Here is a 17,230-nt window from a genome sequence, read left to right as displayed (position 1 = left end):
TTATATCCATGTCAAGTGCAGAAATCAGTAAACCCAGGCAGTTCAATTATATATAAGGATTTATTGCAAGCTTAAGCTTTCTACAAGAATCTGAACTATTAACGGTCATAGGAAATTGGCAGTAGATAAGGATCAATGGAATTCAAGGTGGGCTGGACTTAAGTCTCTGGTAGATGCAAAGGTACTTTGATCCTTCCATTGGGCTCAACCTGGTCATCTACTACAATCCACTTTATTATGACATTCTGTTTGGGACTCAGTTGGAAAACATTATTCAAAGGTCTATTTTGCTCTAACCACAGAAACTGCTTGCCAAATCATTGAAAGAAAAATAAAAGGAAACACTCGAGATATGACTCTTAAGAAAATATTTTGCTAATATATCAAATTTAAGTATCCTATTTAAGCAGCAAGCCTCACTGAAATAAAGATTTAAACAGTCAAAATAAATATTTTAATCTCAAATTAAATGTATTAGAAAATGTGTTGACAATTTCTTTACACTGCTTTAGTTGGTGTCAGAGTATTAGAGCATCTGAACAACATTAAAAACACACACTGAAATAAAATCATTATTAAATGCTTACCAGGACTAAAGAGGACTATAGCTTTAAGATAAGCATATTCATATCCATCAATATCAAGTTTAGCCATACTGTTACAAAACTCCTGGAGTTTCCAAATGTGTTCCATCACTTGTTTTATTCGATCTCCAGAAAGTTTATCTAGAAGTAAACATATGTTCTCTTAAAAGGTTTGGGAAACCCAAAATAAAGCCTTCTTCAGGACATAATCATTGAGATAGCAGTTTCACATATTACATTTCCTCCATGGAATTTGAGAAAAATCGTTGCTTTTTCAAATGGAATTAGCAGTTTGACAACCTTTTTCTGCTCTATAGTTTGAATTACATATTCTTATAATTCTCAATTGCAGTGAACAAAGCAGAAGCAGAGACTTACCCTTTTGTTAAGAATGCAGACAATGAAGAAAAATCAAGCAGTAGGCAATGGTAAAAGAAAGGAGTTGGTATAGAGATAAAACTGAAAGTAAACCAAAGAATGATCAAATAGGAGAAGTTTGAATTGCCATGAGATATCTTTTAATCAGAGAAGAATTGAGCAGGCAAGAAAGAATTGATTCCCTTCATGGCAAGCAGAGTGCTGCTGAAATAATTTCATTGCCCTTAGAGAAAGAGGACTTGTACTACACTTTCAAACATCTGGATTTGATTAAGATGGGCACAACTGATCCTATATATTTACTGGTCAAACCAACTTTTCAATGTCAGTGAACAAGGGACTGGAGAAGGCAAGAAATTGATGTTTAAAAACAACATTCAATAAATCTGCTATATTAATTCAAAGTAGGCCTTGAAGGGCAAGCTCCTTAATATTTTATTAAGGAATAAAGTTCAAACACTTGCCAAGGCACCCTTTTCTAAATGTTCTCTAAAAAGATATTAGTAATAGTGTTTCAGTTCAAATTAGCAAAGATTGTACAAGGAATTTGAAGCATTTTCTATGCTGACCTGATATGTGTGTGTGTGTAAATATAATGTAATATGTACTGTACAGATTAGCAGCGTGTGCTTGCGCCGAAAAGACAGGTGTCATTTTTGTGCAAGATGGTACTGAAATCATTGAGACAACTCAGTGGAAAGTTAGGCTTCTATTAGCTAAGATACAATGACTCAAAAAAGGCAGATCTGACAACAACAATACCAGTAAACTATCTGTCCTCTTGAACTGGCATGGGAATTATATTCAACCAACATTCACAGCACAGGAAAAGTGAGCAAGAATTAATCAGGAAGGCTTTAATTTTCCTAACTTTGACTTTTCCATCCATAGAACAGACTTATCCTTTTTGTTCGTGAGTGCTTCACTCCATTGCTGATTGAGAATTGCCCTTTCAATTCTTTTTAAAAATGACTTGAGAAGTAAAACTTAACTTCTATAAATTTAAGAGCTTTGACATTTCTCTATCAAAAGACAGATTAATACTGAAATCCTATAGATTTATAAAAAGATAGGTTCTCACTAAGAAGTGTTTTTTCTCTTGTTCTTCTGTTCTGTGATATTTGCATTTCCATATGTCCTATGTGGCCAATTAAGTCTTCAAATGTATTTTAACTTATCATAGAACCTCTGAAAATCCTATCTATTTTTTCCCCAAAACTGGCTGATAGTAAAGTGGAGAATAATCAAAAACAGAAACCTCTAGAAATATTGTTGGGAGGAAAGATAAGGTCTTTCCCCCTCTTCTTTGATTCTGTGGTACATGACGATGCACATCAGTAAGGGAGAAAGAGAGAGAAGTTGAACATAACACTTGTGGCAGTGGGCCTATCTGACATGTATGTAGCTTCTGGGATTGAAAAAGCTACTTTCTAAACTTATGCTTAAAATATTTTACCTCTGCCTATATTAATAATTATTCTGCATGTCTTTTCAGCCATTGTATTTTAGAAACCCTAATTGTTTACAGATTAAGTATGCTGTAAATAGCAGGATGTAAAACATTAATTACTCTTAATTAAGAAGTAGTAATAATAACACTATTTAGTTTATCAGACTTTAATTTCCACTAAAGGCAAGAACTATTTTAATTATTATATCCTACTGTTGCCAATAAAAAGCTATTTTTAAGATAAAATTAACTACATCACAATTAGATCAAACAGCTTCTATTTTCAATAGGGATAATAGTTCTATTTTTGGTTTCCATATGCAAATCTGTTTTGAATACCCTCCAGCTTTGGATGACGGAAAATCTTAGAGCCCTACATTTAATCAAACGTAGGGCACCTACCTCTCCATGGCATCTGAATATCCTGCCTCTTTCCTTGACCAGAGGTACTACATCAGTAGTGTTGTTTTTGAGGGCCTGGCTGGGGGGGGCGGAACCTGTCTATTATAATTAAGTTTGAAAGGATTTAACAAATTAAATCAAATTAACTGCTATTTTTATTCTTCTAAACCTAAAACAACAAAGTATATTAGCCAGAAATAGATTCCATCGTAATTTTCTACAAAAGAAAAAAATAATGATACACTGCAATTAAATAATAATATAGCATTACAGTTTTAGCATGCAGGGTTTTTATTAGTCGTGACAAATATGAATATCTTAATCCCAAATATGAGATGAGAATAAAATAATAGGAAATATTGGGCAGATTCTTTGTTTCTATTGCTGTACAACTATTGTACCCCAGATCTTCTATTTCTAGTGAATAAATTCTGAGGAAAGAGGAATCTCCCAAGAGCCAGACAGAGAAGATGGATGAGAACCTGGCTCTTCATCCTGGTCTTTGGTGTATGTGTGAGGGAGAGAGACCCTTCGCTTCACGGCATCTGGTATATCACACTTGCCATGCTTTATTTTTTTATTGGTCTTATTGTAATTTCGTATGTTGTCAGATGCCCAGGGTCACTGGGAGGCATACAAGTTTAATAAACTATTATTTTATTATATTCTAATAGAATATGATTGCCCCCACTCATCTGCTAAGAATTGGATTAGTCCTTTGAAGATAACTGACCTTAATACTCAAAGGAAGAAATGCAACATTAGGAATGGAATTAAAATTGGACACCACTATCACTCCATTAATACAGAAAAGAAGTATATATGAGTGATATATAAATAAAAACCATCTACATACAGTTATAAATCCTTGAATTTATAACAATTAGAGCCTTTAAAAATAATACATACCTTCCTGTATGCTGTTCTGCAAATGGTTGACAATGGCTGCTAAGATAGTTGACAAGCTCATCACTTGTGCACACTGGGCTAGGCCTAAAGTAAAGAGCTCATTCCAACAGGCACGCACAAGGCTTGTATTGCAGTCTTGCCTACAAGTTATAAAAACAAATGGTAAGACTCAGGATAATTTTTTGTATATAAAGAATACTGGAATATTGTGAGAACTGGAACATGTTTTCTGATGTTTAGCACTGAAAAGATCACCAACGTGTGACACAGTTGCCAACAAACAAAGGTACAAATCAGATTCAAATGTTATTTATAACGATGAACTTTTTTTTATTATAAGAACATTACAAAAAAGCAAAGTATCAAAATTCAAAAGATAATGAAGCAATAAAGACTACACAACACTGAAAACAATTAATAAATAACAACAAACTAAACCCCCAACTTTTATAAGACTAAATACATTGTAATACGAAACATCTGAAATATTTGTTAAACATATAAATGTCACTGGTTTACAAAATATACCTCATAACACTATATTATCAAATGAAGAAGAATATTACCTAAAATAATACTGCATTACTCTAAACAATAGAATATTCAATGTTCAGGGCTTCAGTTTTAAGTGGTAGCAAAATCCCCATAGATACAAAAGGACAAAGAGTAAGATCCTAATCTGCTTGCTCAATAAAGCTAACAGCTTATTTCTTTCTTCTTACTTCCTAGCCTGTTGTCAGTCTGAATGCATTGTAGGTCCCAAAGATTGCTAAACCAATCATGTGGTGTTTCTTATCAGCATTAGTATTTGCCAGGGATAGACAATATCTTTTTTCTTCTTTCTATTAAGAGCTGCAATCCCTGAGGGCAATTTATTGTGGGTTGTATGATGGGCAGGACCTATTTCTGATATTTTCTCAATAAATGAGATAACACAGTAGGGGAAAATAAAAAACAAATCCACAGATATGAACCAGTTTCAACGGTTGTCTCAAATTAGATCCTAGAGTGTGGAGTCGTTTCTGCTCTCTGACCTTGGTTGTTTGGTTGCAGATGTAACATCTTTACTGCTAGAAGGGAGTGGGGTTTGCTCTCAGCTTATATACTGTAGCTTGCCCTGTCAGTGTAGGTGGGGATGTTGTTTTCTCCTTGGTAGTTTCTTGATTAGGTTGTTGTTTACTGCTTGGTTGTTTGTCTGAGTTGGAAGTTCCTATAGTCTCTTTTGAATGATGTGTAAATGTTGTTTATCTCTATGGGCCTGTTGATAGCAGACTTGTCTGAATACCAAGCTTCCTAGGAAACAATAAAAAAAAGCTAAAAAAGAAACAGAAAAACCAGAACACCTCCTCTCTAGCAATCAAGATTCAGATAAGGAATTAATAGTACAAATAACACCAAACAATCAAGCAGTAAACAACAGTCTAATCAAGGAACTACCAAGAAGAAAACAATATCCCTACTACCAGTAACAATGGCATATATAAACAGAATGCAAATTCCATTCCCTTTTAGCACCGAACATATTACTTAGTCAGGTAGCAAGCTCAGAGAGCACCAAGGACTCAAAAATCGTATCTGAGCTACATCTAATCTCTTCTATTAGATCATGGACTGCCTACCTTTGATCTATTCAACATACAATGCACAGTACCAAAACTATTGTGTAACTTCTTAATAGACAGGCTTTATTACAACAATGGACCAAAGAAGAATCAAGAAAAGAAAAAAGAAAACTCTACCATATAAGACATTGCCTAAGTCGTAGCAATTACATGAATTTCTTAATGTACAATCATTTATTTAATGGTGATTTGAAGTTATGACGGTACTGAAAAAAAAAACCCCTGACTTTTGACTTGTCCTCAAAAGTTACAACCGTTGCACCATCCCCAGGGTCAGGTGATTGCGTTTTGCAACTTTCCCAGGTGTGGGAAACTGGATTCCAACAAGCAAAGTCAACAGGGGAAGCTGGATTTGTTTAATGATCTGCATGTTTCACTTAATGACCACAGAATTCACTTACTGCTTTACAGCAAAAATGGCCAAAATATGATGACTTGCTTAACAACTATATCAGTGACCAAAATCCCAGTCCCAAATGTTGTTGCAAGTCAAGGACTTCCTGTACAGTTAGCACTTGTAACAAGAAAGAGTTTACATATAACAAAATTTAGCAATGTCTCAAGTCCCCGAATTGTTCTTATTGTCTAATAAGCAATATAAGTGAAGTAAGAATGACCTGGGGATTTAGAGAGGAAGAGGCAGATCAACTGCAAACAAGTGTCTCTGAATAATGGGTAGTATACACAACATGTGATTTTTATTGCATCTGTATCATAAAGGCACCTCTGTTCAACATAGGAGATTTTCCTGAATTAGCCTTCTAAAGTTGCTATGGGGACTGGTGGACATATGGTAAAATAGTACTTTTCAATTCTGGAGACCTCATCCTCAAGTCTAGGGAAGAATTAGAATTAGAAGATCACACTTGTCACTGGTTTACATATCAACAAATGAAGGAAAGATTTAAACTAGACAAAAAAGGCCATGGTTTTGAGTTTGCTAAAAAATGAATTGGAAATGTGGTAGTGATGATCATATAATTGCCAAGGTGTATCAAACATTATTAAAATTGAATTTGGGAAATGAACATGTAAAACACTGTATGATTCAGTGGGCACGGAATTTTGGGTATAATGTGATGTTTGAACAATGGGAGAATATGTGGATAAAAGGTTTAAAATTCACATTAAATTATAACCTAAAAGTAAGTTTTTGCAAAATGATTTATTGCTGGTATTTAACACCAGATAAGTTATCTAGAATGTATAAAGGTATTTCAAATGAATGTTGGAAATGTAAATGTAAAGAAGGGACTTTTTATCATTTATGGTGGACAAGGCAAAGAAATATTGGAGTGGGATTCATATATTAATGGAGAAAATTCTTAAAGTGAACATAAAGATTAAACCAGAAACTTTCCTTCTGGGCTTAATGAAAAGAGAACTGGGGGAAAAAATTGGAACTCTGATTTTATATTTGGTGACGGCAGCAAGATTGCTCTGTGCACAAAAGTGGAAGGATGCCTCGATTCCCACCATGGGCGAATGGTTACAAAAACTGATGGAATTAGCTGAGATGGTCAAATTGACTGTGCTGATAAAAGAAAAGAACATGAGTACTTTTGTTTCTACTTGGAAACAGCTTCTGGGTTTGGGCTTGAGGTGGAAAAAAAAGATATCATGATTTTGGATTTTACCGATTAAACTGATTTGCCGATACAGAAATGGCTAGTGCATACTACTATAGAAATGTAAAAAGTTGATTTGATTTTAATGTCTGATTTTACTGCAACAAAGAGAGTCAGAAGTCAATGCCTTTTATTTCTTTCCCTCCCTTTCTTCACACCTTTTGCTTTCCCTTTTTCTACCATTGTCCCCAACTATTTGCTTTTGTATTTTAACATCTTATGTTAATAAGTGAATAAAATTATTTTTTTAAAAAAATAAAGCTGCTATGGGGAGAATTATAAAGATAAAACCCATCTGAACTGTTGTTATTTTTTAAATAATAAAAAAATCTGATAATTCTAACACTATCTGAATCTGTACTAGCCAATTTATAACTAAATTACTACCCAGAGATGTTTTCAGAGCAAGATGTGGGCATATAAAATTAACTAACTAACTAAATTACTTTCAAGCTAATTTTGGTCCAGAGATTTTGTTCAGTAATGTATAACAACATTTTCTCTGTGAAGTTTTCTTAATCCCCATCCAGAACAAAATTTTAAGAAAGTTTTAAACAAAACGTCTCCAATATTAAAATGCAAAACATGAGGTTTATCTGCTGGTTGTTTCAGAATAAAAATTGGTATGTTGTTCTGACTAAGCAACCAGATTTGCATTTCAACATGGGGGTATATCCTGGATATTTTCCTTTCCTATTAAAAATATTTTTATGGTACATAACAGTGTGTGCATTTATGAGTATGTGAAGCAGTAGCCACATTCTAAGGCAGTGTTTCCCAAACTTGACAATTTTAAGGCATGTGGACTTCAACTCCCAGAATTCCACAGCCAGCAACGCTGGCTGTGGAATTCTGGGAGTTGAAGTCCACATGCCTTAAAATTGTCAAGTTTGGGAAACACTGTTCTAAGGGATCAGTCTCCCCAAACATTAAACTAATAACTTCTGATTTGAATTAACTGCCTGCCTGCAAATTAAGATATAGTACTCTCTTTATAAACTGGTCCTAATCTGCATATAGTAAGCAATATGTCACTATATTGTCACATATAAATCACTCTCATACATAAAAACATTCAAGTACACAAATAGATACATATTATATCTCTCCTTCCAGAAAGAATAGAAAAATAGAAAAAACATATTGTCTGCATACAAAAGTACAGATTTTATCATACCTTTTTTCTGAAGTAATAAACATAGAACATTCTTTCTCACATTCACATTCCTGAATATGTTGAAGAGCAAATGTTTGTCTATGTACTGCTCACCTAGCTACACTTCTCAAATTTTGCTGACTGTCAAGCACCTAACAACATCTATGATGCTAATCCTCCCTATTCTTTTTGCTTTACCTCTTGCTAGCTTTCCCTTTGCATAGCATCTTCCCAATATCAGGTACAGATGCATTTTTCACAAACACATTATATTTTGCTGAATTTATATTAGTTTCATTTCCATTTTTTAACAGATTACTATAATTCCTGTGTGTGTGTGTATGTGTGTGTGTGTGTGTGTGTGTGTATAACAGAATAACAGAGTTGGAAGGGACCTTGGAAGTCTTCTAGTCTAATGTAATTATTTTTAATTACATTCATTTCTACTGAAGGCTCCTTGTTTAGTCCTGTTCACTTACTTATAAAACAATTTAATTTCCTCAAAATTATTCTGCATTTTCTGTTTTTCATCTTAGTAGTTTCTTGTTCTCTTTGACTAGAATCTTGACAACAGTCTTTTTCTGTTTATACACATTGTACAATATCCTTCTGGTATCCCCTTCTCCTCTTGTTTACAACAATCAGTCTCTTACAGCATGTTCTAGCCACCCACCACCTCTCTTACATTTTAACATATTAATCCCTTTCTATACTTTCTGTTAGCATAACTATACTCACTTCTATGGAACTCAGTAATGCAATCCTTTTCAATATATTATGCCCATCTTCCATTGTTTCTAATGGGAGGTTAAACTATCTTTTAATATTTTTTCTTTCATACAGGACATTTCCCCCTATAGTTGTCTTATAGTGATTAATGTATTTCACTTCTTTCCTTTTCTTCTATGTCTATTTTTCCAAACTCCACTCTTGACAGTATCCAAAATTGTTCTGTGTCACATCAGAGCCTCTCATTACCCGTGGGTCTTTCAGTAATTCTCCCAGTCATTCATCATAAACAATCAAATAAATCATAATTTAGTAGACATATGCTTAAACCTGTACTCAAAACAAACATTTTTTCTAAATTGATATTTATCAATCATTTTCCCCATTCATTACAGGGCTTCTAAATGATCCACTCACTTTTTCTATACTCTTTATCATTTGAATCCCATCCATCCATTCATATCACTTATCAGAATAATTTCCCCCCGGTTCAGATTAGTCCACATCACAGATTATTCTCCCTGAACTAACACTAACACCAAAATACGAATTCTTATTTTCTTATGTCTTTACAACATTCTGTGATCACAGACAAAACATTTCTGGCACAGTTTGGCCAGCACCAGAAATAACATCAAAACCTAGTTTTAGTCCTAACACACTCAAGATATATTTTACAATCTGGGATCACTATTTACAACCCAAAATACATTCCATCTACATTTCAGCAACTACAACATGATCGCCAATGTCCGATAACGGATATGGCACAAGAAGAAGAAGAAGAAGTAGGATAAACTATGCTATTTCTTCTGAAAAGTTTTAAAAAAAGAAATATTATCAGAAAAGATCTCTAATGGGAATGTTATGAATGATGCTAAAATGTTTTTCAGACTGAATTATTATTTTATAGTTTTTATATTATCAAAAGACATATAAGCAGTTTAGCAATTTGGCACCCTGCACTTTGCTTTTGGATCTAGTTTCTGCAATTATCCTTCTTAATTATTCAATTTACACACCTTGATTTATGTCATATTTTATAACGCCAATTGACTTCCATATAATTTGATTTCTGCTTCGAAAAACTATTTAATGGGTAATGTATGCTTAATTTTTGTGTATTCTTGTTCTTTTTTTGACTTGAGCTTAATATTTTTCTTTTGTATTTTATTGAAAGTCAAATGAAAATTTGCAAAAAATGTATCTAGTCTAGTTTTTCATATCTTGTGCAACTAAAAATGTGAAGTTTGACAAGGCAGCTTCAACACAGGTAGTCCTCAACTTACAACTATTTGTTAAGCGACTGTTCGAAGTTACAATGGCACTGAAAAAAATGACTTATGACCGAGTCTCACGCTTATGACACTTGCATCATCCCCACAGTTATGTGATCAAAATTCAGGTGCTTGGCAACTGGCATGTATTTATGACATTTGCAGTGTCCTGGGGTCTTGGGATTGTCATTTGCAACCTTCCTAGGGAGCTTCTGACAAGCAAAGCCAATGGGAGAAGCCAGATTCACTTATCAACCACATGATTTGCTTAACAACTCTGGCAAAAAAGGTGTAAAATGGGAACAATTCACTTAACAACTGCATTGCTTAGCAGTGGAAATTTTGGGCTCAGTTGTGGTCACGAGTCAAGGACTGCCTGCGCAGCATTTGCTTTAATACAGCAAATGACATACTTTTATTTTTGAGAACCATTATATATTGTGGATTCCATTCAATGCATATTTATCAATAGTAAAAGAAAGCACATTCTTACCCCAGTGCTTGAAAAGCTGGAATGGATCTGGCCCAATGCATGGAAAGAAAAAGTAATCGTGACGCAGACTCACAAATGTAATGCACATTCAGGTACTCTGGCATTGGGCTAGGCATAGTTAACTGCAGGAGAACAAACATGAGGTTTATTCTAAATATATATTTTAAAAAATCGTTGCTGTATTAATCAATATAATATAGAATCAGAAAGAAACCACATCCTTTTATACTGAATGAACATCTCTTTAAACATTCACATAGTTTCATTGGTATTTTTGATAATTTAAAAAAATGTTTTTCACTCTAATAGTGGTTGAAAAAAGCCTTGCCATATAAGGAAAGGCTGCTGGAATTGGGTATGTCTAGTTTAACGAAGAGAAGGACGAGGGGGGACATGATAGCAGTGTTCCAATATCTCAGGGCTGCCACAAAGAAGAGGGAGTCAAGCTATTTTCCAAAGCGCCTGAAGGCAGGACAAGAAGCAACGGGTGGAAACTAATCAAGGAGAGAAGCAACCTAGAACTAAGGAGAAACTTCCTGACAGTTAGAACAATTAACCAGTGGAACAACCTGCCTCCAGAAGTGGTGAATGCTCCAACACTGGAAGTTTTTAAGAAGAGACTGGATAGCCATTTGTCTGAAATGGTGGAGGGTTCCTGCCTGAGCAGGGGGTTGAACTTGATGACCTCCAAGGTCCCTTCCAACTTTATTATATTATTATTATCGATCATCGCACAGTCAGCCAGATGTTCAGACTGGATTTGGCATTTTGTCTACCTATCGAGTCCTTACCCAGGACCTGGGATAGGCAGATGTGGATGTTTGATGGTATTACAGATATCGTCGCAGGATGGAAGCAGTTCCTAGTAAGGCCGCCTTTTGCAATTGACTAATAGCGAATTTGTCAATGCCAATGGTGTTCAAGTGGTGCTCCAGTTGTTTTGGGATTGCACCCAAGGAGCCTATCACTATTGGTACTACCCTTGCTTGCTTTTGCCACAGTCTTTCTATTTCTATTTGTAGGTCTTTGTATTTTGTTATCTTCTCCAGTTCTTTCTCTTCTATTCTGCTGTCTCCAGGCACTGCCACGTCCACTATCCAGACTTTTTTGTCTTTCTTATCGACAATTGTTAAGTTGGGGTGTTATGTTGCAGGTGCTTGTCTGTTTGAATTCTGAAGTCCCAGAGCACTTTAATTTTATCATTTTCTATGACTTTCTCTATTTTGTGATCCCACCAGTTTTTGCTTACAGGCAAATGATATTTTTTGCAGATCTTCCAATGCACCATTGTTGCTACTTTGTCATGCCCCTGCTTGTAGTCAGTCTATGCAATCTTCTTGCAACAACTTACCAGGTGGTCCACTGTTTCTTCAGCTTCTTTGCATAGGCGGCACTTACTGTCTGTTGCTGTCTTCTCAATTTTGACTTTATATGCATTTGTCCTTAAGGCTTGGTCCTGTGCAGCCAGAATTAGTCCCTCGGTCTCTTTCTTCAATTTTCCTGCTCTTAGCCATTGCCAGGTCTTGTTATTATCTGCTTTCCCAGCTATTTTTTTAATGTATTGGCCATGTAGTGCTTTGTCTTCCCATGCCTCTATTCTGTTCTTCATTTGGTCTTTCTTGTAGGCCAGTTTGGTCTCTCCAGTAGTTAGTAAGCCTTCCTGATATACTAATTTCAGTGCATCTTCATCATTGTTCTTCAGATATTCTTCCAAAGCCATTTTTTCTTCTTCAACCATCTGATGTACTTGTAGCATTCCACGCCCACCTATTTGCCTTGGTAGATAAAGTCTGTTAATGTCACTGCGTGGATGAAGGGCATGATTCATTGTCATTATTTTTCTGGTCTTCCTATCCATTATTGCTTTTAGTTCTGCTTGAGTCCAGTCCACTATCCCAGCTGTGTACCTAATGACTGGGATTGCCCAGGTGTTGATTGCCTTTATGGTATTTCCTCCATTGAGTTTGGACTTTAAGATCTTCTTCACTCTCTTGATATATTCACCTCTAATCTTTTTCTTGACTTCAGTGTACTTGATGTTGTCAGCTTGAAGGATACCCAAGTATTTGTAGTAATCTTCCTCATCCAGACTCTTAATGTTATTTTCGTGGGGCATCTTGATTCCTTCAGTTTTCACTACTTTTCCTTGTTTGATAGTAAATGTGTTGTTGTTGTTGTTGTTGTTATTATTATTAAAAAAATTATTTGCATTTTAAATAACAACTTCAGTACTTCTATGTAGCTAGGGATCTCAATTTACAATGATAATGTGGAATACAGGTAGTCCTTCACTTACAACAGTTCATTTAGTGGCTGAAGTTACAACAGCACTGAAAAAATGTGAGTTATGACCATTTGTCACACTTACAACTGTTGCAGCCACCCCAGGATCACATGATCAAAATTCAGAGGCTTGGCAACTGACTCATATTTATGACGGTTGCAGTGTCCCAGGATCATGTGATCACCTTTTGCGACCTTCTGACGAGCAAAGTCAATGGGGAAGCCAGATTCATTTACAACTGTGATACTAATTTAACAACTGCAGGGATTCACTTAAAAATTGTGGCAAGAAAGATTGTAAAATGGGCAAAATTCACTTAACAAATGTTTTGCTTAGCAACAGAACTTTTGGGCTCAATTGTGGTCGTAAGTCGAGGACTACCTGTAATTAAATATAACGGTTCAATATCAGAAAAGTTTAATATGCAGTACTATAGAAAGAACATTTTTTTTCAAAAAATAATTACAGAATGGTAGCATTTGGTAATTGTATTTTTTCCTTTTAATAAGCAAACATTGATTTGTTTCAAACAGCATACTAAGATGTAATGTGATTTGATTTTATACATTATGAGAACTCATTTTTACAAGAAGTAGTTAATGATAGCTCTCCCAAAATAAATCAAGGAAAAACAGACCTTAAATGTCACATGAGTATCCGTAAGGAGAGGTCCTTCAACTTCAATGATTGGAGTGGACTGATCCCTGCTGATGACATGAATATTTCCACCACCTGTGGGATCCATCCCATCGGCTAAGTTCTCTGCTGTGGCACCATCTGTAGTATTAAGTGCTTTAGCCAAAGTATCAAACGCCCTGCATATAAGAGTAAGTATATCATATAAGCTTCTCATATTACATTTATCAATGAGACATAAAACTACTGAAGTCTTGTCCATCAATCAATAACATCATTAACCCCCCAAACAGGAAGTTATTTGCAGCTCTAGGAAAATTGCCAGGGTTTCCAGGCATATAAATGTACTTTACTGATGTTTGATGGGAATAAATAAAATGGAATGGATTCTTTGGCACTGCAGTACTATAAGTACACTTGTGTCTATCATAAATTCAGAGACATTTTACACAAGGATACCAAAGATGCCAATGATTTAAAAAGTTAAATTGTAATTCCACATGGCAAATTAATTTTTTCCCAATTATAAACACCTTTACACAGCATACACTATAACCAACATGTTGTTTTTGTACTGTTTTTCTTAACTACTCTTCAACATTCAACTGTGTTAAAAAATATTAGTTAGATTGATTCATAAGTCTAAAATGAGAATGAACAACATAATGAATTTCAAAAACAAAGCAATACCTATTATTAATAGTATTGTAGTTTCATCAGTGAAAAATTACTTTTAATAGTCAGGGAGACCAATTAGAAAAATTTCATATGAAGCACACACCGAGTAATCTCACTTGCAGATTGGTCTTCTTGTGGAACTTCTGAAGTATCTCCATTATTAAGAGATTCGTTAAGGCTGGCAATTGAAGTTACAACATTTGCTAGTGTTCCCAAAGCACCTTGGCTTGTCTCAGCCTAAAAAAAAAAAAAAAAAAAAAAAAGTAACATTTTGCATTAAATGATTGAGTTTCTTTAAATATAATCTGTGCCTGTTTCCTAATACAGATACAAAAGTAATTAAAATGAAGTCAAAATTACAATGAAAACTTTAGATAACATAAATAATATTAGTCAAATATAATACACATCAGGGGGTTGATAAAGCCAGGTCTACTTTTCATTACTATAGTCTGAATGAGTAGTGCTCAACTTAGGAACAGTTTGAACTTACCATGGTGGTGAACAAATAATGGTTATGACAACTCCTCAAAGTTCCCACCATCCCAGCACCCCTGCACTCACGTGATTGCAAACTTGGTGTTTGGCAATCAGGTCACACTAATGACCAGTTGCAGCACTCCACTATCATATCATCATTGTTGGCAATTAACTGATGTAAATCTTCCAGTTTCTCTGCACTTGTGTTCTGTCAGCCACATGTACAGCCTCCCCAAGCCTGCATTGCACCCGTTTGCAATCTCCCCTTGCAGCCTTGCACATCCCTATGTAGTCTTCCTAAAGTCTGCCACACCTTCCTCGCACCCTCATACACCCTCCAAATCTCGCTACGCTCCTCACTGTCTGCCACTGGGCTACTAAATAGCTATCTGAGACTTGCAGTGTCCTGCCAGCTTCCCTACTGAGTTGGTTGTGGGAAGCTGACAGGAAGTTGCCTCACCTAATGGCCATGAGATTTGGTTACCAACAGCCAGGACAGCAGAGACTACTTTGCTAGGCAATGTGATCATGCTTTATGCCCACATTGCTTAGCAGTGGAAATTCTAGTCCCAATTGCCATTAGTCAAATATAAAATTATCTATTAATATATACATTCTTCATAAATAATAAGACAGCAACTAGGAAAAGCAGGAAAACATGAGTTGTGCAATTAAATCTAAGGAAGGCTACCTTGGGATCTGTAGCAAGTAGCACTGTACCATCATCCCGTATTAATGGCTGCTGAATGTTTACAAGCATCCCTGAATCAAGAAGACTGGCTGATCTGTTCAGGAAGAGGATAAAAATAACAAAAACAACATAACATTATGTTATTAAAGTCTACAATATTCCTTTGTTACATCACGAACAGTACCATTATGATTTGTAATTTTGTGATTTCTGAAATTATTGATCAAAATACTTTCTGGTTTTGCTTTTGCAGAAATTATATTGAACTGGCAGAAGGGCTGGGAAAACAAATCTAGCAAAACAGGGATAAGCCTTTAGGATGTGAACTCAGTCATCTGCTCGTTAGATCCATCTCCCTTCTTGGCTTGTTAAAGCAGCCCTAATCCTTTTGGCCTTCTATGAGATGCTTAAGACCTAGTTGTTTTCCCATGAATTTGGGCTGGAGTATTAGATGAGCCCAGCTGATAGGTCGATACGTTGCTTAGTTGTTCATTATTAAATACAAGATTAAATAATCTCTTTCGATTTCTGGCACATGGTATAAATTTTTTGCTACCTTTCCCCCCCCCCATTATTTGAATCATTTTGCTGGCTTTGGTTTTAATTCATTGTAGCTACTCAAAGTTGTAGCAATGAGATATACAGGTACATAAATTGTATAAATACATAATTTTTGTCTGATATTTTTTAAACGAGAAGGAACTTTTATATTACTACTCCTTTTGGATCAGTTTTGGTTATCAGTATAAATTACAGGCTAATCTGTCTTTATACCAGACAGATTATTTATTCCAGATTCAATTCTTAACTTGGTTTTCACAGTAAAAAAAAACCAAACAAACAAGAAACTCCACTGGTCTCTTTCTCTAGAGATTTGTACTTTAGATACTGCATTGTATATGCTTGCAGATAAATCCAGAATTTTAGGAGCCAAAATACATCCAAAATATTTGGTTTGGGTGGACTTATCCACCAGTATATACAGTAGGTTTTTCTCTTGAAGCACACATATATCCACATCATTGTGGATAAATCCATTTGAGAATAAGATATGAAAATTTTGAGAGTTTGCTTATCTATGGATTGGTCTTATGCTCCAGGATATACTATATCTGTACATACAAGAATATAATTTGAAAAAGAATGAAAAGAGTAAATGGAAACAAAATCTCATACTATTTTGCTTTTTGTTCCTTTTGCTTATTAATATTTGTCATTCTATGTTTTAATGTTGGACAATGTTAACGAATAAAATAAAAATGGTATTTCCATTATAAGGAAATAAAGCTAGTTTCTGTCTAACTTAGCAACTTTCTAAATAATATTGAAATGTTTTCACAACTTAAATATTTAACTCTAAAGGGGCTTTAAAGACACAGAGATTACTTACCTAGCCCCATCTTTATCTGCAACAAATGTTGGGGTTGCAATCAGAGGACTTCTTAAGTCCTTTCTAATATATATTTTTTCTGTCGAAGCAGCACAATTGGTTGGTTTCTCACGCTGTACATCAAAAGGCTTCCTTTCACTCTGCACAGCTACATCACAACACATCAAATGCACAGATTTAAAACTCTATGCAACACATAGATTCTTAAAAGCATTAACTCACATATACTATTCATTTTAACCAAAGGTGTACTGACTCTATTTCATCCTGCTGTTCTGATACATAGGATAATGTGAATAATTATCAGCCATTTTATACAATATTATTACAAAGTTGTCTGGGGATATTTTCTATAATATACTAATGGCATTAAGCTTTTTAGCACTTTTTTATTTTATTTTAACAGATATTTAAAAATACAACCAAAAAAAGAGGAACAAAGA

At 34.9% G+C, this 17,230-nt stretch overlaps 1 protein-coding gene across 6 annotated transcripts in view; it reads right to left on the bottom strand.

The window, feature by feature from the left end:
* NR2C2 (nuclear receptor subfamily 2 group C member 2) overlaps positions 1-17,230 on the bottom strand; it is a 59,159-nt gene that overhangs the window by 8,923 nt on the left and 33,006 nt on the right. For all 6 annotated transcript variants that reach the window (XM_039364544.1, XM_039364542.1, XM_039364545.1 and 3 more), the window contains 7 exons: positions 16,788-16,935; positions 15,398-15,491; positions 14,330-14,463; positions 13,550-13,727; positions 10,629-10,750; positions 3,724-3,863; positions 588-725 (listed from right to left, as the gene is read on the bottom strand). In XM_039364544.1, coding sequence (XP_039220478.1) covers positions 588-725; positions 3,724-3,863; positions 10,629-10,750; positions 13,550-13,727; positions 14,330-14,463; positions 15,398-15,491; positions 16,788-16,935 — 954 coding nt within the window. The remainder of the gene's footprint in view (positions 1-587; positions 726-3,723; positions 3,864-10,628; positions 10,751-13,549; positions 13,728-14,329; positions 14,464-15,397; positions 15,492-16,787; positions 16,936-17,230) is intronic.

Source organism: Crotalus tigris, unplaced genomic scaffold, assembly GCF_016545835.1.
Source record: "Crotalus tigris isolate CLP2741 ecotype Arizona unplaced genomic scaffold, ASM1654583v1 scf7180000019794.865796, whole genome shotgun sequence".
In the NCBI taxonomy this organism is placed as follows: domain Eukaryota; kingdom Metazoa; phylum Chordata; class Lepidosauria; order Squamata; family Viperidae; genus Crotalus; species Crotalus tigris.
Note: the sequence above shows the minus strand (reverse complement) of the source record. Positions and strands in the feature narration are given on the sequence as shown.